Genomic DNA, 25,619 nt, shown 5'->3' with positions numbered 1-25,619 from the left:
TACTAAGAATTAAAAAATTATTTTTCAAAATTATGCAATTCCGCAACAATGAATAATCCGTTCAAGTTGAGTTGGACCAATAAAAAGCATACATTTGAACCACATGAGGGTGGCATGAATTAAAATAAAAAAACGAAAAACCTATATGAAGTTCTTCATTTGGTCAAATAAAATACAGTATATCCAATCCGTACCAAGGGTCTAGGGTCTTTTTGCAGACAGGTAAGCAAGAAGAATAGCCACTACGATGAAAAAGATAATAATCTGCACAAAGTATTCAAGGAATTAGAATTTTCCAATTACAGAAATATGTGTTAGCAGAAAACTTACCAAAGTTGGTATGTAATTAGGTTTGTTCCTGATAAGATAAAGTTTTTCTAGTGGTTAGATAGATGAAGCTGACCAAATTTCCAAGAAAAAAAAACCAATAATAATATAATTGGAAAACCTTTTAGACAAGGTTCCAGAGTAGTCTCTGCAAGTTTTCATGATTGATTCAATCCGCTTCAAAGTATTTGTCGCATTTGGATCGTTATTGTCAACCTGAAAAAAACAATCACCTCACATCTCAGAAAGACATTAGGCAAATATTTCCATGCAATACGGGGTCTGCTTTTACATGAGCGACCCTACCCCTATCCTGTGGGGATAGAGAGGCTGTTTCCAATAGACCCTCGGCTCGGAAAGCATAAACACCACATTAAGGGACAGTACCATACTTGCAGAAAGATGTATACATACACAGAATCTGAGGAACTGAATGCGAAAAGCTAAGGCATCCTTAACAATAGTTATTGATCTTTTAGAATGATCAAGTTAAATGTAGGAATCAAAGCTAGCTCAGAGAATAAATATAAGCATCATACCTTGGATTTCAGTATAGAAGAAAAATGGAAAAAAGCACCATATACATCTTCCATTGTCCTGGTTTGGTCAAAAACCTTGGCACTGAGACCTGCATTGAAGAAACCACATGATAACTTGATGGTGTTGAGAGAATTCTGAATATTTTATGGACAAAACTTTATAGGAAGATCGAACACGTCAGAAATTGGTCAAATTTTCTAGGGGCTAGATAAGTCATCAGAACAGTACATGTGAGCAATTTGGCATGAAAAATCTATCGGCAAGTTACATGTTGAGGGATCATATCTCGTACCTCGTCTCATTTTTACAGCACCTCTGAAGACTTCAGCGTTGTTGTAGCACATTGTCAATGTTCCGACAGCCATGATCTGTAAAGGATAAGAAACTAACACTAGCCAGAGCATATTTTAAGATGAAAATACCAGAAGTATTTCGTGTTCTATGGAAGGTAAGAAGTTACAAAAATACAACAACAAGAAGGAGAAATGCTAACAGATAGTAAGAAGGAGAGGATAAATATAAACAGTACAATGGAATATACAAGCATAAAAAGTCAGGAAAGACCTTCAGTACGTACCTGTGGAATAGCACAGGATCGAAGGATAGCTGGATCGCGTAATGTGGATAGGCAAACTAGACAATCTTCCACGTGTGATAAAGCATTAGTGATCATGTCATTGAGACATTGTACTGCCTTGACCGAGTTCTCTTCGAACTTCAAGTCCTGAGACACATTGAGAAAGATGCCAGTTGCAAAACAGTGAACCTCAAAATGACACAAATGTTTGTCTGCTTAACTGAATAGGTCATGAGACTACAGTGACAGGCAAAATGAAAGGATGAGAAATTGTAAGATGATCAAGCTAGCACAGGAAGAAGACAGAACCTCAAGTTTGTTAACATATTTACTCCAAATTTGACGAGGCCAAAACATACGACACTTGGGTACTTCATTTATGTCCTCCAAATAATCTCTAATGATATTTGTTTTCTGAAAAAAATACGTTACTGTTACTTCCCTAAAACAACAACATTGCGAGGATTGCCACGCTGGCTCCTAGTCCTGCTAAGGTTAAGGTCAATACCTGAAGAAATAAGCCCACAGCATTGGGGAGAGAATCTGGAGCTAAATCTTCTTTACCAGAGGCATGGAAAAGTTTTGACAAGCCTAATCCTGCAAGCCCAGCTACATAATGACAATACTCCTCGTAATCATCAATTGTTTCAATCTGCAGGACGAGATCAATTGTAATTAAAAAAAAAAAAATGAAGGAGACTGAGGGATCAACGAAACATCTAGAGAAGATGTACAACGTTGGAAAAGAGTATCTTGCATTTCACACATTCTAGATATCGATCACTAGAGGTTTGAAATCAGCAACGTCCGAAGCCTAATACTGGTTTTATGTGAGTTTTGCCAGCCTTGATACATAGAAGATGACTTGTATAAAATAACAATGTTAGCATCTGAGTAGGCCAACAGTTATTATTGACAATCAATTTCTTTCAGAAATGTTACTGCAAGTGAGTTCACTCAGTTCCGACAAAAGTCTTGATTATCTTGGTTGTAATATATATGACTTACCTCCTTGTTTATGAATTTAGCCATTCCTCCACCCATCCTCATAGTAATATCCTCAATCACCTCCTGATAGCTATAAAAATTACATGAATATAATGTTTGATTCACAAAGTATTCACATAGCTATAAGAACCTGATTCTCAAAGCATGTAAAATGAGAAAACTAGCATGATGAGGCTCTTCTAAAACTAGCACTACCACAAGAAAAGAACTCACTTTTTCCCAAGTTCCAGAAAAGCAGTCGAAACATGATGGAAATGGTCCATGAGATCCTTGTAGGCATTTGTACCACCTAACAAACAAAAACTGGGATTGAGCACATGAAATATAAATTAACAAATATGCAGCTTGGAGTAGAAAAACAGAAACAAAATAAAGAAATATAAATTTAGACTACTCACATGAAAAATGCCATTCATGATCATATATGTGTCGATGAAAAGCTATCAGAATAGGTACTTTAACCTCTGTGGCTATGCTGGTATCATCCTCTGTCCAAAAGAACAACAAATAACATATGAATAACAAAAGTGAGGTAATTCTAATTGAAATGTTCAAAAAACAAAAAAATAAAAATATTGCAAGCAGTGGTTTTACACACCAACAGTGTCAAGTGCGCGAAGAACCAAATAGAATACACATACCTGAAAAGTGAACATTACAAGGCAATTACAAGAAGTGAAATATTATTTAGAAGAAAACTTAGCTTATAAATATAAGGATGGGGATTCACAAACACAAGCTAAACTGGGAACGATCGAAGAATTGCTTTAGTAAATACCAGCAGAGCAATACTACGGGAAATTAAGCTATCTACACGTCCAATCCCAATTTAACTAACTCCCGCATAATGTCTAACTAGTCTAGCCAGGATCCCAAATTAATATAGTCATTGAGTCTTCTAGAAGGGTGTCTTCATCGTGTAATCCACCTTAGACTCTCAGCTGGATTGCCCACCTTCAGCGTGGCAGGTTTCATATCAAAGATAGAACCTTGTCATGAAGGTTCGGATCAAAGGAATCTGTCAACCGTAGTGGAGTAATTTGTTGGCTGTCCAGGGTTACCGAATCACTTGTTAAACATAGAAATGTGAAATACTGGATGAGTGCCCGCCCGCTTCAGGAAAATCTTATTTATTGGCAACCTGTTCAATTCATTTCAATACTCGAAAAGGCTCAATATATTGTAGCACCGGCATGCTTGTGATGAAATGAGACCTGCCTGTGTGGCTTAAGCTTTACGTAAGCCCAGTCACCTATGTCAAACTGCACATCCCAGAGTTTCTTATCTGTTGTTTCCTTCATATGTTTCTGGGGATAAGTATATTTTTTTCTCCAAGACAGCTTGAACCTCGTCACTTCGAAGTATGTGTTGTTCAACCATATCATTAGAGTTGCTACCAAGAAGATATCTCATCATGTTAGGAGGTTCACGATCATATAAGGCTTGAAAAGGTGTCATTCCTATAGCTGATTTGATAAGCTATCTAAACAAGGCAAGAGAACTGAAGATACTCATCGAAAATTGCTGAAGATTTGATAAGCAAGAACTGAAGATGAGCAATGGCTAGTAGAAGAACCAAGAATGAAGACCCAACTAATACAAGAAGAAGAAAGGAAGACAGAAGAATCAACTAAATTACTCTCAAACTGCTCAAACTCTAAAACATTATGCGCGAAGAAATGAAACTTCGGCCTAACTCAACCCAAAAACTAACTCATAATGGGAGGACCGCCAACACCATATAAAGAGATTATTATCCATTCTCTCAACCAATGTGGGACTTGGCACTCCCCAACACGCCCAATACTAGACAACTGGAGCGTGGATAACGTAAGGGGGCTCAACATTGAGAAACAAAACAACATGAACCATAGATATATCTCTGATACCATGTGAAGGAATTTCTAACTCGACCCTAAAACATAACTCATGAGGGAATGATTTGTGGGGCCCATATTGAAGAAAACAAAAGGAAAAGAAGAAATAATGGGATGGCAAGTGCCTAACTTTGTGGACATTATATGCAAATTGCATATGCAAAAAATGTTGATTGGTTGGATTTGCGGCTGGGCGGTGGAAGAATTTGCAAGATATGTAAATTGTCAAATTGGTTGAAATTGTCAGATACTAATCAATTTTGATTGGTTAAACTATCAACTCTTCCTGCTATAAATAGAGGCCCTCGTTCCTCATTTCAAATATACCAAAAATAAGAGAGAAGTATTAGAGTTGTGAGAGTAATCCACAAACTATTTTATAGTCTGTGAGAAAATAGAATGAGAGTAATATTGTGGTGAGATACTTAAAATAAAGAGTGTTATTTCTTTTGAGTAGTAGTAGTCTTTTGACACTACAAAGTTGTAATATTATAGTGGTATTATATTTCTCCTCTCGTGTATTGTATTTTACCATGTTAAAAGATTTGGTGTCATTGTTACTCTCTTGTGTCATTATTATTTATCGTGAATATTATTCCTGGGCGGGATATTATTTTTTCCAACAACGTGGTATCAGAGCCATGACGAATAATGGTCCGCTGTCTTTTCAGTACCCCCGTCTCACAAAAGATAATGATGAGAAATGGTGTCTACGTATGAAAGTCATTCTTGGCTCTCAGCCCCAGGATGTGTGGAAAATCGTAGATAGAGGGTATGCAAAACCCGATAATGAGGAAGCTCTGCCTCAAAATGAAAAAGATGTCTTGGCAAAGACAAGGAAGAAGGATCAACAAGACCTCACGCTCATCCACCAATGTTTGGATGATGCTATGTTTGAGAAGGTGGCAGATGACCACCTCAAAGGAAGCTTGGGAGATTTTACAAAATTCTCTTCAAGGAGTTGATAAGGTGAGGAAGGTAAAACTTCAAACTCTAAGGGCTGATTTTAAAGTTTTAAAAATAAAAGAATCTGAATGCATTTCGGATTATTGTTCAAAAGTGAAAGCTGTTGTAAATCAATTGAGAAGATACGGGGAGGACATAGAAGATGTCCGTGTGGTAAAAAAGATCCTTCGCACTTTAACACCTAAATTTAATTTTGTAGTGTGTGCTATTGAGGAGTCTAAAGATTTAGACTCTATGATGGTAGAGCAATTGGAGGGTTCTTTACAGGCCCATGAAGAAAAAATCAAGAGGAGACAAGAAGTGTCATTGGAGCAACTTCTTAAAACCCAGGCATCCTTTAAGGATTATGGAGGTGAAAAGAGCTATCGAGGGAATGGACAAGGACGAGGCCGTGGAGGTCATGGAAGACAACTTCAACAATGAAGTTAAAATCCACCAAACATTCAGAGGTCGTGGCCGTGGACAAAGAGAAAGAAGAGGACGTAGCTACTACCAAGAAAATAATGGACAAATGTATGACAAATCAAAAATTGAGTGTTATAATTGCCATAAAATTGGACATTCTCTTGGGAATGTCGTAGCAATGTTGAAGAAAAAGCTAACCTTGTTGACGACAAGAAAGAAGAAGATGAGTCAACGTTGTTGTTGGCACTCAAGGAAGAAGACGTGAATGATTGTAGCTCGTGGTATTTGGATAATGGAACAAGTAATTATATGTGTGGATGCAAAGAGAAGTTTGTGGAGATCAATAAAACGGTGAGAGGTAATATGTCCTTTGGAGATACCTCAAAGATTCAAATCGAAGGGATAGGTACGATTCTAATCTCCTGTAAAAATGGTGACCACATGTTAATTCAAGTTGCTTATTATGTCTCAAAATTAAAAAGTAATATTTTGAGTTTGGGCCAATTTCTTGAAAAGAAATATGACATCCACATGAAAAATATGCATCTTTGGCTAAAGAGATTCTGGTGGAATTCTAATTGCTAAAGTGCATATGGTAAAGAATAGATTATTTTCTCTGAATCTTAAAACAATTGATGCAAAGTGTTTGAAGGCTAATGTGCAAGATGAATCATGGTGTTGGCACATGCAATTTGGGCACTTGAATTTTGAAGCATTCAAATCAATGGGAGAAAAGAATATGGTGCATGAGATACCATCAATCAACCATCCCAATCAATTATGTGAAGCTTGTCTTCTTGGAAAACATGCAAGGAGGAGTTTTCCAAAGGAGTCCATGTCAAGATCAACCAAACCGGTTCAGCTTGTTCACACTGATGTGTGTGGACCAATCAATCCACCTTCCTTTGGTAAAAGTAAATACTTTCTGCTTTTTATTGATGACTTTAGTAGAAAGACTTGTGTTTATTTCTTGAACAAAAAATCTGAAGCTTTTGCTGCTTTTAAAAATTTTAAAATACTTGTGGAGAAAGAAAGTAACTATAAAATAAAAGCTTTAAGGTCCGATAGAGGAGGCAAATTCACTTCAAAAAAATTTAATGATTTATGTCAGTCTCATGGAATTAGTCGCCCTCTAACGGTACCTTATTCACCCCAACAAAATGAAAATGCAGAGAGAAAGAATCGAACGATTCTTAATATGGCTAGATGTATGTTAAAAGCTAAAAGTATGCCCAAGGAATTTTGGGCCGAAGCTGTTTCTTGTGCAGTTTATTTGAACAACAGGTCTCCAACAAGGAATGTTAGAGATCAAACCCCTCAAGAAGCATGGAGTGGAAGAAAGTCAAGTGTCAAGCAATTGATAATCTTTGGAAGCATAGCCTATGCTCATGTGCCACATCAAGGGAGAGCGAAGCTTGGCGATCGAAGTGTCAAGCATGTGTTTGTTGGCTATGATACGAGTTCAAAAGGCTACAAGTTATACAACCCAAGCAGCGGCAAAGTAGTGGTAAGTCGCGATGTTGAATTTGACGAAGAATTGGCATGGAATTAGGAATCTCAGGAAGAAACTTGATATGATTTTCTTCCATACTTTGGTGATGAAGAAAAACCAAAGACCGTGAAATCTGTGCAAGATACAACTCCACCTCCTTCACCAACCAATGTTGCATCTCCATCTTCTCAAGAAAGTTCAAATAAATAACTGCAAAGGACAGGGAATATTCAAGAGCTCTATGAGGACACAGAAGAAGTTACTAATTTTGATTTTTTATATTGTCTTTTTACTGACAGTGAACCAATGAACTTTGATGAAACTGTTACAGACAAAAAGTAAAGACAAGCCATGGAGGAGGATATCAAGTCAATAGAGAAGAACAACACTTGGGAGTTAACAACTCTTCCCAAGGGTTATCGCGCAATTGGAGTTAAATGAGAATACAAGACAAAGAAGAATGTTGATGGAGATGTGGAGAGATACAAGGCACGACTTGTGGCTAAAGGTTATAAGCAAAGGCAAGGCATTGACTATGAAGAAGTCTATGCACCTGTTGCCCGCATGGAGACGATTCGTTTGTTGATCTCTTTGGTGGTGCAAATAAAGTGGAAGATCCATCAACTAGACGTCAAGTCAGCCTTCTTGAATGTCTATTGATAATCGGCTTAACGTATGCATATTTTGATATATACTGCCTCACATTTTGCTCATGTCTCGACGATTTGAGGTGTTTAATATGATTGTTTGTGCTAAATTTTGGTATTTCTATGTGTAGGAATCATTCGGATGCAATTTGGGACGAAAGGGCACGAATTGGAGCGAAATCAGAACAAAATTGCAGAAATGGAAGTTGAGCGCCACTGCCAGCGTGGGGCGCTCGCTGTGGTGCACTTTACAGAAGCAAACAAGTTTGAGCGCCAGGTCCAGCGCCCCACGCTGGCCTGGACGCTCACAACGGGAATTCTCCTTTTTTGACTAGGACTCGGTTATTTCGACCCCTAGACGCCCCCAACTCATATAAAAGCCAACCAAAACCTATTTTTAAAGGAGGGAGACGGATTAAAAGGAGAGGGGAGGCACAAAACACTGAAAAGCGAGGATTTGATCAATTCTTTCATCCCTTTCCTAGTATTCATCGATTTTATGTTTGAAAATACAATTTTTGATGATTGTATGAACATGAGTGGCTAAGAACCCTATTGTTCTAGGGTCATGGGTATACATGAATGTTGATGTTTGAAGTTTAAATTGACGAAGTTGATTTTATCATATTGGGTTGTTTATTTAATTCTGTTTTAAATTATTTTGCTGAGTAGCTAACAGTGAAATACTATCTTCGAATCTATATACCCTATTGATTTTTATTCAAAACTATTTAAGTGTTGTGTTTGATTCTTAGCAATTCATTACTTGATAGCCTTTAGATAGTAATTTAGAAAATTATATATTTTTCAGAAATATTTTGAATCGATAAGCTATTCAAGTTTAAATTAGTCAAAAGTTAATCATAAGTCTTCGTGGGAACGATACTTTATTCAATACTTTATTATTTGACAACCATGTATACTTGCGTGAGTGTGTTTGGACCCGACAAGTTTTTGGCGCCGTTGCCGGGGACTTAGAAATTAGCTACTTGACTACGTTAAGCTTTTATTAGTTATTTGTTCAAGTTTTAATTTTCAGTTTGCCTTGTTTGTGTTAACGCAGGATCTTCTCTTGAATGCGGAGGAGTAGAAGTGCAAACAACCTCATTCCTCTTGATCCAGAAATCGAACGAACACTACATAGAGTGAGAAGGGAACTCGAAGCTAGAACGAGAATAGAAAGAGAGTTGGACATCGTAGTTCAACCACAGCCAATAGAGATGGCAGGTAATGAAGAGCGTCCGGTGATTGAAGCCGCAAGGCCCAATCTTGCGAATATGACTCAGGCTATTGTGAAGCCTGATATCACTGGGCATTTTGAACTCAAACAGTACATGGTACAGCTGATTCAGTCCACAGGACAATATGTGGGTCTATCTCATGAGGACCCGCAGAGGCACATTCAGAACTTCTTGGAAATTACGGACACTTACAATTATCCGAACGTTTCCAAGGACTATGTCAGGCTGACACTATTTCCCTTTTCACTGTTGGGGGAAGCTAAGGAATGGTTGCAAAAGGAGCCCGCAAACTCAATCCACACTTCGGATGATCTAGCAAGGAAATTCTTAATCAAGTTTTTCCCAACTAAGAAGACAAAGTCCCTGAGGAGCCAAGTTCTTGGGTTCCAACAACGGGATGGCGAGACACTTCGTCAAGCTTGGGAAAGATACAAGAAGCTACTCAGAGACTGCCCGCATCATTGTCAGACTGATGAGGTATTGGGTCACACTTTTGTTGATGGGTTAGATGAAGCATCAAAAATGAATCTTGACTCAGCTTGTGGGGGTAGTTGCATGGCGAGGCCGTATAGTGAAATACAACTCTTGCTAAATAACTTCACTGCCAATGACCATAATTGGCAAGGAGAGGGGGATTCAAGAAGGGCAATTAAACAGAAGGCAGCCGGGTTGATTGCGCTTGATGATTTCTCCGCCATGAGAGCCGATATAGCAAAATTGGCAAATCAGATGAATAGAATGACCACGCAACAAACACAACAAATGCAACATGTACAACAGATGTCTATTTGTTGCGAACTATGTGGTGACAGTCATATGAGTGACATGTGCCCCACGAATCCTGAGTCTATATACTATGTGGGACAACAGAGTAGGGGTCCAATGAATCAGCATGTGCAATATGGGAATACCTACAATCCAAATTGGAAGAATCATCCTAACTTCTCATGGGGAGGAAATCAACAGAATCAGAACCAGTATAGGAACCAAGGAAATTTTAATCAAACTCAGAGACCACCCCTACAAACAGAAGAGAGTACGAATGACTTGCTGAAGAAGTTGTTGCTCGATAATCAACAACTCAGGACCGATTTCAGAAATCTTGAGAGGCAAATGGGACAGTTAGCAGCAAATCAAAATACTAGACCTGCAGGCACGCTGCCCAGTGATACAGAGAAAAACCCTCAAGTTAATGCAGTTACACTCAGAAACGGGAGGGAACTAGAAGAAGTGCCAAAGAAGAGAAAGAACAGTCCTATACCTGAGAGGGAACTAATCCCTAAGGCAATACACGAGTCAAAGAAAAATAATGCAAGTTCAGAGCCAGTGGAGGCTGCAAGGCCACCACCACCTTTCCCTCAGAGATTGCAGAAAAAGAATGATGATCGCATGTTCAATAAATTTCTCTCTATGTTAAGCCAAGTTCAATTGAATATTCCGTTGGTGGATGTACTTCGTGAAATCCCAAAATATGCTATGTACATAAAAGATATAGTGGCTCACAAGAGGAAATTGACTGAGTTCGAAACAGTTGCACTTACTGAGGAGTGCACTTCAAGGGTCCAAAACAAGCTTCCTCAAAAGCTTAAGGATCCTGGCAGCTTCACCATCCCTGTACAAATAGGTAATATTAACGTGGGTCGTGCCCTTTGTGATTTGGGGGTAAGCATAAATTTAATGCCCTTGTCATTATTTAAGCAATTGGGTCTGGGAGCTCCAAGACCAACCACTATGATGTTGCAATTAGCTGATAGGTCCATAGCCTACCCTGAAGGAGTAATTGAAGATGTATTGCTGCAAATTGGAAAATTTATCTTCCCAGCTGACTTCATTATTCTTGATTTTGAGGCTGATGAACAAGTTCCAATCATATTGGGACGACCTCTCTTGGCTACTGGTGATGCAATAATTAAAGTGCGAGAGGGAAAAATGATTATGAGGGAGGACAACGAGGAAGCAGTTTTTAATGTATACAAAGCGATCCAACTTCCCCGACACTATGAGGAGCTCTCTATGATATCTGTTGTGGAGGTGGATGAGAAACTTCTTGACACGATTGTATATCTAGACGATTCTCTAGAAAAAGCAATCATGATATTTGATAGCTTGGAGATTGATGATGAGGTTGAGGAGATGATGCATATCCTAGATGCATCATGTGCTTACATGCAAGGAATAAACCCGTTTGAGCCCCTGAATAGGCCAAGTGGCCCCCCTCCAAAGCCGTCAATTGAAGAAGCTCCAAAATTGGAGCTTAAACCCCTACCCCCTCACCTTCAATATGCTTATTTGGGAAGTTCTGACACTTTACCTGTTATTGTTTCTTCTGACTTGTCTAAATTGCAGGAAGAAAAGTTGTTGAGAGTGCTACGTGAGCACAAGCGAGCAATTGGGTGGACGATGTCTGACATCAAAGGCATTAGTCCAGCTTTCTGCATGCATAAAATCCTCATGGAGGATGGACACAAGCAAAGTGTAGAGCAACAACGCCGCCTAAATCCAATCATGAAAGAGGTGGTAAGAAAAGAAGTGATTAAGTGGCTTGATGCAGGTATTGTATTCCCAATCTCTGATAGCAAATGGGTAAGCCCCGTTCAATGTGTGCCAAAGAAAGGGGGGATGACTGTAGTGGTTAATGAAAATAATAACTTAATTCCTACAAGAACTGTCACTGGGTGGAGAATTTGCATAGATTATAGAAAATTGAACAAAGCCACCCGAAAGGACCACTTCCCCCTCCCCTTTATTGACCAAATGCTTGATAGGTTAGCAGGACAGGAATACTACTGTTTCCTAGATGGTTATTCGGGGTATAATCAGATTGCTATAGCCCCAGAAGACCAAGAGAAAACCACATTTACATGTCCCTATGGCACGTATGCGTTCAAGAGAATGCCCTTTGGTCTTTGTAATGCACCTGCGACTTTTCAAAGGTGTATGATGGCCATTTTTACTGACATGGTTGAAAGGTTTGTAGAGGTATTCATGGATGATATTTCTGTGTTTGGATGTTCGTTTGATAATTGTTTAATGAACCTTGATAAAGTGCTAGCTAGGTGTGAAGAGACAAACCTGGTACTCAACTGGGAAAAGTGCCATTTCATGGTACGTGAAGGTATAGTTTTGGGGCACAAGGTGTCAAAAGATGGTTTACAGGTGGACAAAGCAAAGGTGGAGGCAATTGAAAAATTGCCCCCACCAACATCCGTCAAAGGCATTCGCACTTTCTTAGGCCATGCAGGTTTTTATCGTCGATTCATTAAAGATTTTTCAAAAATTTCTTCGCCATTATGCAGGCTTCTAGAGAAAGATGTCACCTTCAAGTTTGATGATGCATGTATGAAAGCATTTGAGGAGCTGAAGGAGAGGTTGGTGACTGCACCAATTATCATCGCCCCAGATTAGGGACTGCCATATGAATTGATGTGCGATGCAAGTGACATAGCAATCGGAGCTGTTTTGGGGCAAAGAAGGGATAAAATATTTCACTCCATTTATTATGCGAGCAAAACTATGAATCCAGCTCAGATGAATTATACAGTTACTGAAAAAGAGTTGCTTGCAGTGGTATGGGCGTTTGACAAGTTCAGATCTTATCTAGTGGGAACCAAAGTTGTCGTCTACACAGATCATTCAGCTATCAGGTACTTGTTTGAAAAGAAAGATGCCAAGCCGAGGCTGATTCGTTGGGTCCTCCTCTTGCAAGAATTTGACTTAGAGATCCGAGATCAAAAAGGGACAGAAAATCAAGTGGCTGATCACTTGTCCAGATTAGAAAGTCGGAACCATATAGCTGAAGGAGAGTCAATCAAAGAAACATTTCCTGATGAGCAGCTATTAGCAGTCACCTCAGGTGAAGCCCCATGGTATGCGGATTATGTAAATTTTATTGCAAGTGGGGTGACACCATTAGAATTAACACCTGATAATAGAAGAAGATTCTTACATGATGTGAGGCTCTACATATGGGATGAGCCATTCTTATATAGGCAATGCGTAGATCAGTTGGTGCGAAGGTGTGTTCGTGAAGAAGAGATGAATGCAATATTGCATAGCTGTCATGCTTCGCCATATGGAGGTCATCACGATGGGGATAGAACCGCCCAAAAAGTGCTGCAATCAGGTTTCTATTGGCCAAAATTATTTAAGGATGCACATGCCTTTGTTAAAAATTGTGACAGATGCCAAAGAACCGGAACTATTACAAGGAAGCACGAGATGCCCTTGCAAAATATTCTGACAGTAGAGCTTTTTGATGTTTGGGGGATTGATTTCATGGGACCGTTCCCATACTCTAATGGTCACAGGTACATTTTGGTGGCGGTTGACTATGTTTCTAAGTAGGTGGAGGCCATTGCTCTGCCTACTAATGACGCAAAGGTAGTGGTAAGTTTTGTAAAGAAGCACATCTTCACGCGCTTTGGGACTCCAAGAGTGTTGATAAGCGACGGAGGAACTCACTTTTGTAACAAATTGCTGAATAATATTCTTGCAAAATATGGAGTTATGCACAAAGTCTCCACTGCCTATCACCCCCAAACGAGTGGTCAAGTAGAAGTTTCAAATAGAGAGGTAAAGCAGATTCTGGAGAAAACAGTAAGTGGAAATAGAAAAGACTGGGTAGGTAAGCTGGACGATGCATTATGGGCATATCGAACTGCATACAAAACTCCCATAGGTACTTCTCCGTACAGGTTAGTTTATGGGAAAGCATGTCACTTACCAGTCGAGCTTGAACATAAAGCTTATTGGGCGATCAAAAGGCTAAATATGGATATGGACTCAGCTGGTGAGAATAGGCTGCTGCAACTCAACGAGCTTGATGAGTTTCGATTGCATGCATATGAAAATGCCAAATTATATAAAGAAAAGACGAAGAGGTGGCATGACAAACACATTCAACATCAAGAGTTTGAGCCGGGTCAAGAAGTTCTTTTGTTCAATTCAAGGTTGAAGCTATTCCCTGGAAAGCTTAAGTCCCGTTGGGCAGGTCCTTTTGTTGTGGTAAGTGTGAGGCCTCACGGAGCAGTGGAACTACGTGATAAGAGCTCAAGTGGTACCTTCTTGGTAAATGGCCAGAGAATAAAACATTATTGGGGTGGTGACATTGCACGCCACAAGACCTCCGTGAACTTAGCTGATGCTTAAACATGTGTTGAGTCGTGCCGCAATGTTAAATTAGGCGCTCGTTGGGAGGCAACCCAATGTCTTTACCGCTTTCGTAGCATAGTTTTTTTTTTTAAAAAAAAAAAAAATTTGCCGAAGTGAGCGCCCAGGCCAGCGCCCCACGCTGCCTGGGGCGCACTTTACAGTGTATTCAATACTCCAGCGCCAGCCCCAGCGTGGGGCGCTGGGCTGGCTGGCCAGGTAATTTTATTTTATTTTATTTTTTGTTTTCTTTATTTAATTAAAAAATACCCTACCCAATATTACCCAATTACCCATATACACTAACATCCCAACCCATACCCAATTACCCAATAACCTAAACCCACTTCCCCACCTAAATACTCACAACCGAAAAACAAACCCCATTCTTCAACACTCACGCTTTCACCTTCTTCTTCCCCTTTTCTCTCAAATTTTCAATATTCTTCAATAAATCTTGCTCAATTCCATCTCAAGAATCTAAGGTATGTTCTTCTTCTTATCTCTTTTCTTGTATTTTGGAAGTTCTTAGAGTAGTGTAGTCTTATCTCTTTCCCCCTTTCTTACAACACCCTAGGTTCTTAAACATATTTGGATGGTATGGTAGGTGGATTGATTATACACGAAAAATTGGTGCAAAAACTTTGGTTGCGCATTTGTGATTGAAGTAGTAAACTATAATTCCCTCTACTTCATGTAAATTTGGGAGGCCCACCTTCTCCCACCAATGTTGAAATAGAAGAGCAAAATTAATGCCCACAAGGTGTTTGCTAAAAAGCTTAAGAGAGGAAATTTGAACACCGGTGAAGTCTAAGTAGCCGAGTATAGTTATATATGAGTTTGGGTGAAGTGTGGGGTGTTGTGGGGGTATTGTCTCTTGTTGTAAACTTTTGTAAGTGTAGTTAGTGTAGTAATGTAGATTTTAACCTTGTTATGTTTGCACTATAGTTAAGTTACGGCCATGATAGGCTAATTGAATTTTATGGCATAGGGAAGTCTAAGTACCTATAGCCTTGTGATGACACATTGGTGCACATTGGATCAATATTATGATTCGCTTATACATAACCTTCGGTTTTAAGTGTGGGGTCATCTTGCCTCTCACGATGACCTTAGGCAACGTCTCTTGATTCATTCTCATCTTTGTGTTTATCATGTGTAGGTTGCTATGGCACATGATGATGCCGCTAAAGGAAAAGGGGTGGGGAAATCCTCCACTACTGCTCCCCCTTAAAAGAAACGCAGGCAAGGCGAGAGCTCCTCCCGACAAGCCAAAGGAAAGCAACAAGCTAGTGGGTCTGAAAGGCCACCACGGCCTCGAGTGCAACTTGTTCGAGAGGATGCCATCAAATGGCATGATACTTTTGTACCATATGGGCGATATGTATCTGAAATGGGGATAAATGTGAAAGCTTTAGAATGGAACTACCCAGATATACTTGCTACATTGATTGCAAAGAAGATGGATAAGCTCCTCGAATGTCCGGGCCCGGCAAATCTCAGCATGGTAAGAGAGTTGTATGCTAACTGGAACGAGAAAAATGACATATCGTGGGTCAGAGGTCAGGAAATTCCAATGGATAGGGAAGCCTTATGTCAATTTTTGGGAGTGGATAGTCCTAATCCACGAAGGCTTCGAAAGTTCGTCAAAAGTCCAAACTACCAAGCAATACGTCACACTCTTTGTGGCGTTGATTCTAATGCAAGATGGACGCGAACGAAGGGCAATATTCACCTTGAAATGCTTCGTTTCGACTTCAACAAAACGGCCAAGGTTTGGCAAAATTTTGTGCAAGCTAGAGTAATGCCCGTTGAACATAATACTGAGTGCACTCGAGCTCGAGTGTGTGTGATTTACTTTTTGATGACCGGGCACCCCATAAATGTGGGTGAGCTTATGCTTAGGGAAATGGCCCGCACCCGTTTTGGAGGAAGGATAAAAAGGTTTTTCTTCGGCAACACCTTAACACAATACATGCTCTCTCGTGGGGTGCCAGAGTACCCTGGCTATGATGAGGTAATGGAGCCGCCCACAGCATTGTTAGACATCACATCCATGCTAGAACCCACATCCAAGCTCACCCAAGCTGCTAGGAATGAGAGGGACGAAAATTTTAACAGGTATCTTTACAAATCCCTCAATGTTATTATGAGCAAGCTTGGGGTGTCAGATGGGGATCGCGCGCAGATGCGAGGTGATCTCTCCAGTTCTTCCAAGGAGATGCTGGGCATAGCACCAGGCAGTCCCGTTCATCCATCTGAGGATGAAAACACGGACGAAGAATCTGATAATGCGGATGATGATGACGATATGGGACCAATGGCTTTGGTACCCTTTGGGGATGATGATGCGCATATTGCCGCCGCTGGTTGGCATCCTGATGAGGCAGTATCCGACTAACAGGGAGTTCTTTCGTTCCACCTTACTTTATTTTCGAATTTATTTAGCATTGAGGACTATGCTTTTCTTTAAGTGTGGGGTGGAAGATTCTCTATTCTTTCTATAGTATTATATTAGAGTATTGTTAGTTTCTTATTTTTTTATAGTTAGCTAGCTTCTTATTTTTAATAGCATAGTTAGTAGAATTAATGGTGTAGATAGTAGTAGTAGTAGTAATTAAAAAAAAAAAAAAAAATTTGGACTTTTTCCCGACGATGGATCTGTTGGACAATTTTCTTGAGGGATTAAAGTCCGATTAAAAATAACAATAAAGATTTTTTTTATTTTTTTTTATTTTATAGTTAGGTAGTATCCCTTGGTATTTCTTTGGACGCCGGTTCTTTTCCAAGGGTGTAGCTCGAACCGGGTGTTTTGTTTTATTTCTTTTTAGAAGTAGGATAAGGGAGAAAACTGAGATTGATCTGAGGTACCTGTTGACATCTTTGGTGTTGGTAAATTAAGTTAGGGCATTCGCTCTGTCTTCCTGCGTATATGATTTGAATTATAATGCCCAAGTAAATTCAAGTAGCTTACTCTTTGACGCCGTTTTCTCAGTTGATTGACTTGTATACCACATAGTGCAGTGTTGCTTAAAGATCCTCAACTTGATAAGCTTGCTTGACTTGAGAGTCGAACAAAACCGTCTTGAGTGAGTCAAGTGCCATGTGTGTGTAAGGATTGTTAATATTCTGTGCTACCCTATGTAGTCTAGAACTTGCCCCGTATGTTAATCAACGCGAAATCATTAAGTTGTGCTAGTCTAGGAGATGACATAGGCGTTTCTTGCTTGACCATAAAAGTGCTTATCACTGACAGATAAAATTTTCCCATTGCTAGCCCCTTTGAGCCTATAGACCGTTTCCTTGGCAACCACATTACAAGCCGTAATCCTAATTATTCTTAAGGTGAGATTGTTGAACCTTAACCTCCTAAGGCACTTAGTCGCTAAAAGTAGTAAGGTGAGAAATTAGGAAGTGGCGTCCGAGTGGAACCATGAAAGGGTCCTTAAGGTGCACTAAAATTGTGAATAAAGGTCACCAGTTTATGAACTTCAATGTACGGAGTGTGTTATTTAAAAAAAAAAAAAATGGTATTCAAATAATGAAGAAAGATACACACCTCCTAATCTCTCTCACTAGTGCTAGTGAATCTATAGAGATGCCTGAGGGAAAAAAGGCTATGTTATTTATGGTGTATGACAAGTGAATGGGTTGAGAAGATATGGCGCTTGAATTATGAGGATAGTGTATTAAAGTGCTTAGGAGGGTTAGTCACTACTCCCAAATGTATCCTACCCGTCCCTTAGCCTACATTACAACCTTAAAGTCCTAATTGATCCTAGAGTTAGCTAACTTAGATTAGTAGAGATGTACACTAAGGGCAAGCTTATGGTACGACCACTGGATGCACATGAATTCTTTGGGAAGTGAGTGAATGTTGTTCAATTGTGTGATGTCCTTAATTTATGTTCAATGACATATTTAAATTTGTGGACTACTTTGATATTCACTATTTTGCTTGTGGTGAGGGCACTTGATCTCATGACGGATTGGTGATATTGTACACTTTCTTGTGTTGGGTGAGTACGTGAGTTGAGGATGCTTAGTGGTAACGATTCGTCTCCTGAGGTAAGGTGGTTGTGGAGAGGTTGCTTGAGTTGATTGAGTTGGTTGAAAAACATTGAGTATATTTGGGCTATTTAAAAACGGGAAGAATGTAAAAATTGTGTGTTCATGCCAAATTGCCGACATCGATCATAGTCAAAAGGTAGAGTGTTTAATTGAGTTAATTGTGAGGTCCTCTTTCATAGTGCTAAGTACGTTTTGGGGGTGCTAATATAGTTCCATTGCTCGAGGACGAGCAAGAGTTTAAGTATGGGGTGTTGATAATCGGCTTAACGTATGCATATTTTGATATATACTGCCTCACATTTTGCTCATGTCTCGACAATTTGAGGTGTTTAATATGACTGTTTGTGCTAAATTTTGGTATTTCTATGTGTAGGAATCATTCGGATGCAATTTGGGACGAAAGGGTGCTAATTGGAGCGAAATCGGAACAAAATTGCAGAAATGGAAGTTGAGCGCCACAGCCAGCGTGGGGCGCTCGCTGTGGTGCACTTTACAGAAGCAAACAAGTTTGAGCGCCAGGTCCAGCGCCCCACGCTGGCCTGGACGCTCACAACGAGAATTCTCCTTTTTTGACTAGGACTCGGTTATTTCGACTCCTAGACGCCCCCAACTCATATAAAAGCCAACCAAAACCTATTTTTAAAGGAGGGAGACGGATTAAAAGGAGAGGGGAGGCACAAAACACTGAAAAGCGAGGATTTGATCAATTCTTTCATCCCTTTCCTAGTATTCGTCGATTTTATGTTTGAAAATACAATTTTTGATGATTGTATGAACATGAGTGGCTAAGAACCCTATTGTTCTAGGGTCATGGGTATACATGAATGTTGATGTTTGAAGTTTAAATTGACGAAGTTGATTTTATCATATTGGGTTATTTATTTAATTCTGTTTTAAATTATTTTGCTGAGTAGCTAACAGTGAAATACTATCTACGAATCTATAGTTGAACTCGAAAGTGGGAATTATAGATTGCATATAGAATTAAATAGAGTAAATTCTTAAACCCGGGCATCGGGGAATGGATTCGCAATTAGGATAGACATATACCTAATTACCTTACTCGGTTGTAATTCAGGAATTGTAAATGCGTTCTTGTTACACTTAATTCCATAGACATATAGGTATTAAGTTAGCTTGAATAGGCGAGTAAGGACTCGACAGATGCTTACAAGCAATATCAACCCTGTGAGTCAACAATCCAGATAAATCAATTAGTTACTTTAACTTAAGAATGCAACATGATTGTTAGATAACCCGTGACCCTGGAATATTATACCCTATAGATTTTTATTCAAAACTATTTAAGTGTTGTGTTTGATTCTTAGCAATTCATTACTTGATAGCCTTTAGATAGTAATTTAGAAAATTATATATTTTGTCAGAAATATTTTGAATCGATAAGCTATTCGAGTTTAAATTAGTCAAAAGTTAATCATAAGTCTTCGTGGGAACGATACTTTATTCACTACTTTATTACTTGACGACCACGTATACTTGCGTGAGTGTGTTTGGACCCGATATCTATCTTGAAGAAGAAGTCTATATTAAACAACCATTGGGTTTTGTGGTCAAAAATCATGAAGATAAAGTGTTGAAGTTGAACAAAGCCTTATATGGATTGAAACAAGCCCCGTAAGCATGGAATAGTTGTATCGATAAGTATTTTCAAGAAAATAGGTTTACTCGTTGTCTCCATGAATATGCTCTTTACCTTAAAATTAATATTAATGGAGATATCTTGCTTGTTTGTCTTTATGTTGATCTTATTTTTACGGGTAATAACCCAAGTTTGTTTGAAACTTTTAAGAAATATATGTCACGTGAGTTCGATATGACAGACGTATGGCTCATGTCATACTACTTGGGCCTAGAAGTGAAGCAGATCGAGGATGGAATTTTTATCTCTCAAGAAAAGAAAGCTATACAAAAGAGATATTGAAGAAGTTCAACATGCTCGATTGCAACCCCGTGAACACACCGATGGAAAGTGGGACAAGATTTGTTAAGTTTGATGAAGGAGAAAAAACGGATCCCAAATTTTTCACAAGTCTTGTGGAAAATTTGAGGTACTTGACTAGTACCAGGCCAGATATACTCTTTGCAGTTGGAGTAGTAAGCCGCTTCATGGAAGCTCCTACCTCCACTCATTTGAAAGTCACTAAAAGAATTATTTGTTACCTAAAAGGTACGACTGATTTTGGGTTATTTTATTCTTCTTCTAGTGATTTCAACCTTAAGGAATTTTGTGATAGTGATTATGCGGGAGATATTGATGATCGAAAAAGCACAGCTGGCTTTATATTTTTCTTGGGTGATTTTGTTATTTCTTGGAGTTTAAAGAAACAATCCATTGTTATTCTCCCGACTTGTGAAACTGAATATATAGCAACAACATCTTGTACATGTCATACTATTTGGTTGAGAGGATTGTTGAAAGAGTTCAACTTACCACAAATTGAAGCTACAGAGATTTGTATTGACAACAAATCCGCACAGGCACTTGCCAAGAATCCGATGTATCATGATCGAAGCAAGCATATAGATACAAGGTATCACTTCATCAGAGAATGCATTGCTAAGGAGGAAGTCGAACTCAAATATGTGAGGTCTCATGATCAGACTGTAGATATATTTATAAAGCCTCTTAAGTTTGAGAATTTTTAAAGATTGAGATCAAGTCTTGGAATGAAAAAAAAAATTAAAATTAAGGGAGAGATTTATGGGGCCCATATTGAAGAAAACAAAAAGAAAAGAAGAAATAATGGGATGGTAGGTGACTAACTTTGTTGACATTATATGCAAATTGCATATGCAAAAAATGTTGATTGGTTGGATTTGCGGCTAAGCGGTAGAAGAATTTGCAAGATATGCAAATTGTCAAATTGGTTGAAATTGTTCGATTACCAATCAATTTTGATTGGTTAAATTATCAACTCTTCCTGCTATAAATAGAGGCCCTCGTTCCTCATTTCAAATACACCAAAAATAAGAGAGAAGTATTAGAGCTGTGAGAGTAATCCACCGATTATTTTATAGTTTGTGAGAAAATAAAGTGGGAGTAATATTGTAGTAAAATATTTAAAATAAAGAGTGTTATTTCTTTTGAGTCGTAGTAGTCTTTTGACACTACAAAATTATAATATTATAGTGGTATTATATTTCTTCTCTCGGGTATTGTATTTTACTCCGTTAAAAAATTTGGTGTCATTGTTACTCTCTTGTGTCATTATTATTTATCGTGAATATTATTCCTGAACAAAATTTAGTATTTTTGTGCTCCAACCCAACACCAAATTTGGTGTAACACTATTCATCAATACCATTATTATTCATCAATATTTTATTATTATCCTTTAATTTAATAAATTATAAATTTTGTAGTAGTTACTTATACTTTTTATGTAATATCTTTATAATATTAATTTTACATCTTACTTTTGGTCTATAATTTTTATAAATTAATTTTCGTATATATTATTTCTATATAAAATTGTAAGTTAATTTTATTATAAGTTATAATTGTATAAAAAAATATAACCATCACAAAAATAAAATATAACGTTGTTAATAAATAACAGAATGTTCATTAAATAATATAAAAATAAATATTTAATACAATAGCGGCTGACATAGATTTAATATTAAAAATACATTAAATAATATAATAGGATGATAAAATTACAACAATAATTTAGTACTCTGGTAGGTCGCTTCCAGATCCACCAATGTAATTAAAATAATGAGTGTATGTGCCGGAAGATAGTTGTGGTTGTGGCTGTTGAAATTGTTGATGCAATCAAAGCTCATGATGCGTTCTTCGAACAACACGCTGATGCGCTGGGTAGATTGGGATTATCTACTTTACAAAAAATTATATTTATTTTTAGAATGTTGGCAAATGGTTTGCCAGCGGATGCCAATGAAGAATATATAAAAATTAGAGAGTCAATTGCAATTGAAAACATGAAGAGATTTTGTCGAGCTATAGTAGAGGTTTTGGCGAGCAATATTTGAGATCACCAACAACTAACGATGTTGCAAGGCTTCTTCGTATTGGTGAGCAATGTGGTTTTCCAGGAATACTAGGTACTCTAGATTGCATGCATTGGAGATGAAAAATATTGTCCAACAGCATGGGCTGAACGATATGCAGGTCGTAGTAGATCCCCAACAATTATTCTTGAAGTTGTAGCTGATTATGACCTTTGGATATGGCATGCATATTTTGGTATGCCCGGCTCCAATAATGACATTAATGTTTTAGACTCATCACATTTATTTTTCAATCTTGCTAAAGATATTGCTCCTCCCGCCCATTATGTTATTCAAGGAAAAGAATATGATGTGGGTTATTATTTAGTTGACAGTATATATCAAAATGGTCTACTATTGTGTAAATTATTCGTGAGCCACATTCTAAAAAGAAGAACTATTTCGCAATGAAACAAGAATCATGTCGAAAAGATGTTGAACGTGCATCCGAAGTTTTGCAATTATTGCAGGCCCGTCACGTTTTTGGAGAAAAGAAGTGCTACATGATATATTAACTACATGTATTATACTGCACAACATGATAATCGAGGATGAGCGTGGTCTTAATGCACCAATTCAAGATGCTTGTGAAGGTCCAACTCCAACAGTAGTAATAGTAGTAGATGAAAATTACCGAGTTGAACAATTTTTAGCTCGACACAAAAAAAATAAGAACAAAAATGCTTATTTTGCACTTCGTAAATAAAAAAAAAAAATTGTTTTATGAAATAAAAGAATAAATGTAAATAAAAGAAAATAATATAATTTAGAAGAGAGAGAAGAATATAAAAAGGATATTTTTTTGGTGTAAAAAATAATGTAATGGGTTGGAGTTAATTTGCACTATTTTAGTATGAAAAAATGGTGCAAGGTTTGGAGATGTCCTAAGGGTTAAAAAATCATTTTCATTCTCTTTATTGAGTTAAAGTCCTAATACTCAGTTTGTGGTGACCTTGTTGGAAACCACACTCGTTTGTTGAGATTGAAGAGTCAAAACCACGCGTTCGTGTAATAGTGGAACGACTAGAAAAGCTGGCAGAAAGACTAATACAAAAATGTTCCATCCTGAAGAATGAATCTAATCGCTTCAATTTTTGCTTAAAATATCGTAATTAATGAATATTGAATCAAAAGGCTGTATACCATGAAAAGACAATGACAAAAATGTACGTGTTCCTTCGGGAATATCTGATAAAGAAATCAATTATTATATATGTATGTCTTGTGATGTAGTTATAGGTAAAATAATAAGATACTTAAATCGAACACATTTGCTCTTCGTTAATACTTTAGCTCAAAAATGTCTTTAGCGTCACATAGTTAGTCCATATATACTCTTAGAGTCACACAGTTGGCATATATATGTCATCTTCGAAACGAAATCCACCCAAACTAATTAGATCTTTCGTTAATTGTATTAAAGTGTATTACAAATACTATTTCCTTTTTATTAATTTTTTTTTTTACCTTTCTCTTTTCTTTTCTTAGAGTCACACAGTTGGCAGATATCTAGTTAGGGCCCAATTGTATACCATTTTAACTTGAATTTTTTTTTTTCACTTTTTTTTTAAATTTTACAATTCTTATGTCCAAACGCCCATTAAGTATATAAAAATTAAATACTATAGTTTAGGTATAAGCTAGCAGCCCATCACTTTAGACAAAGGACATACAGTTACGTATTAGACATGAGGAGAACATGTAGGCCACTTGCATTATACATGGCAGAGAAAGGAGTTAAGTCACCAGACACCATTGATACACGTTCAATTCCCTGGAAATACGCAATTATATAAAAAAAGAACAAAGTTGATTTACACGCAACATACTGAATTTAAGAGACAAAGAAAAACTTTTAGGATTAGTTGTTTTAAACATATCATAAGAGTTTTTTGTCTATAAAAGTACTCCTATATTATTAAGGACATAACAAATTTTTTAAAATTAAATTATTTTTAAAAATATAAATATTTTATTTTTGTTGGAACAAAGCTTCATTCTACAGCCATGGTTAAGACGTGGCTAAAGTCTCTCGAGATGGTAGCGTATATTACACTAAAAATTTAAAGTCAACAAAAAAGAAAGAAAAAAGAGAGAAAGTAAGTAAACTTACAGCGTCTCGAAGCTCAAGGGGAAGCTGTTGAATGACAAGAGAGAAGCTGCGAGAGATGTTGCGGAGCATGAGATAGCAAAAGCTCCAGTGTGGCTTTGAAAGAATTTGTTTCTCTGCTAATTTTGCTATTAGCAACAGCTTCATCAATGGGCATATCTCATTTGGATGCCTCACAATATCTCCTATTATGCCCATGATCGCTAGTGTTAGCACCCTGTGGAAGCTGAGGAATGGTGTCGGTTAACAGGAAAATTATTTTAATGGTGTTGAACAAGTGATGGTGTCGGTTAACAGGAAGATTATTTTAATGGTGTTGAACAAGTGAAAAAGAAGTTGATTTTTGAATACTTATAGTAATTTATTATGGCAGTGGGTGGAATGTTGGCTGATAAAGGCCCATTTGTTATGTTAGCAGATATCTAGTTAGGGCCCAATTGTATTTATTACTCAGTTGTACAACTTATCCCAAAGTTGTAACAGAGTAGTGTAGTCATTTTCTTTTGTACGGGTTTGAGTAGTAAATACCCGATCCAAAACTGACTTTGTATATAATAGAGGAGATCCGACTCTGGAAGGTTCGGATGCTCAGTTTTCATATTTTACACGAAAATATTTCACCTTTGTTCTTCCTTCCTCCTTGAGATTTCGATTTCTCTCTTCAGAATATTGGGATTACGATGAGTTTAACATGGTATCACATCGGTGTATCCGGGTGATTTGAGCAGTGTTCTTCAATTTCATGGGCATCTCGTTGTTCTTTGTTGTTGGCGAATGAATCACATTTTTCTGTTCGCCGTTTCGTCGGACTTCGGTTTCTCGCCAGTGATTTCTCTCATTTTCCTTTCGATTTGCATTGAATTCTGCTTTCTTGCATTCATTTCCCATAAATTTGTTTGTTTATGATCAGAGAGTTATACAGTAACGAAACCCTTAATTTGCAACAATACTGGATTCACCTCTTCCGTTATGGCTTTCTAGTTTCTGATAAGTCTCTTTGTACTTCGTCTGAGCACTCTGGTTGTGATAATTCACTCGATGACACAATTGATCATAACTATCCCCTTTACATTAATCCATCAAAGAATTTGGGGCTTTCACTAGTGGGCGTCATATTCGATGGGAATAAGTATCGCGATTGGTGTAGGAATATGCTTATTGCTCTCTCGGTTAAG

The 25,619-nt window shown here is 37.8% G+C and overlaps 1 protein-coding gene across 6 annotated transcripts; it reads right to left on the bottom strand.

Moving 5' to 3' along the window:
* LOC104111326 (squalene synthase-like) lies at positions 1-24,907 on the bottom strand. Of its 6 annotated transcripts, none has more exons than XM_070196745.1 (13): positions 24,448-24,907; positions 3,051-3,093; positions 2,851-2,940; positions 2,666-2,741; positions 2,453-2,515; positions 1,953-2,096; positions 1,754-1,858; positions 1,445-1,591; positions 1,160-1,235; positions 867-955; positions 449-543; positions 331-358; positions 1-264 (listed from the first exon to the last, which is right to left on the bottom strand). In XM_070196745.1, exons 3-13 carry the CDS (start codon positions 2,862-2,864, stop codon positions 202-204), a joined length of 900 nt encoding a protein of 299 aa, XP_070052846.1. In that variant the 5' UTR covers positions 2,865-2,940; positions 3,051-3,093; positions 24,448-24,907; the 3' UTR covers positions 1-201. The 6 variants fall into 6 exon arrangements, with proteins under 6 accessions (XP_070052846.1, XP_070052843.1, XP_070052844.1 ...); XM_070196742.1 differs by having other exon boundaries at positions 2,453-2,522; positions 24,448-24,905; XM_070196743.1 differs by having other exon boundaries at positions 2,453-2,522; positions 2,666-2,755; positions 24,448-24,545.
* Positions 24,908-25,619: the final 712 nt, after the last annotated feature.

The sequence above is a fragment of the Nicotiana tomentosiformis genome, chromosome 3 (assembly GCF_000390325.3).
Source record: "Nicotiana tomentosiformis chromosome 3, ASM39032v3, whole genome shotgun sequence".
NCBI lineage: Eukaryota > Viridiplantae > Streptophyta > Magnoliopsida > Solanales > Solanaceae > Nicotiana > Nicotiana tomentosiformis.
The sequence above is the reverse complement of the archived record's forward strand: the minus strand, read 5'-3'. Positions and strand labels throughout refer to the sequence as shown.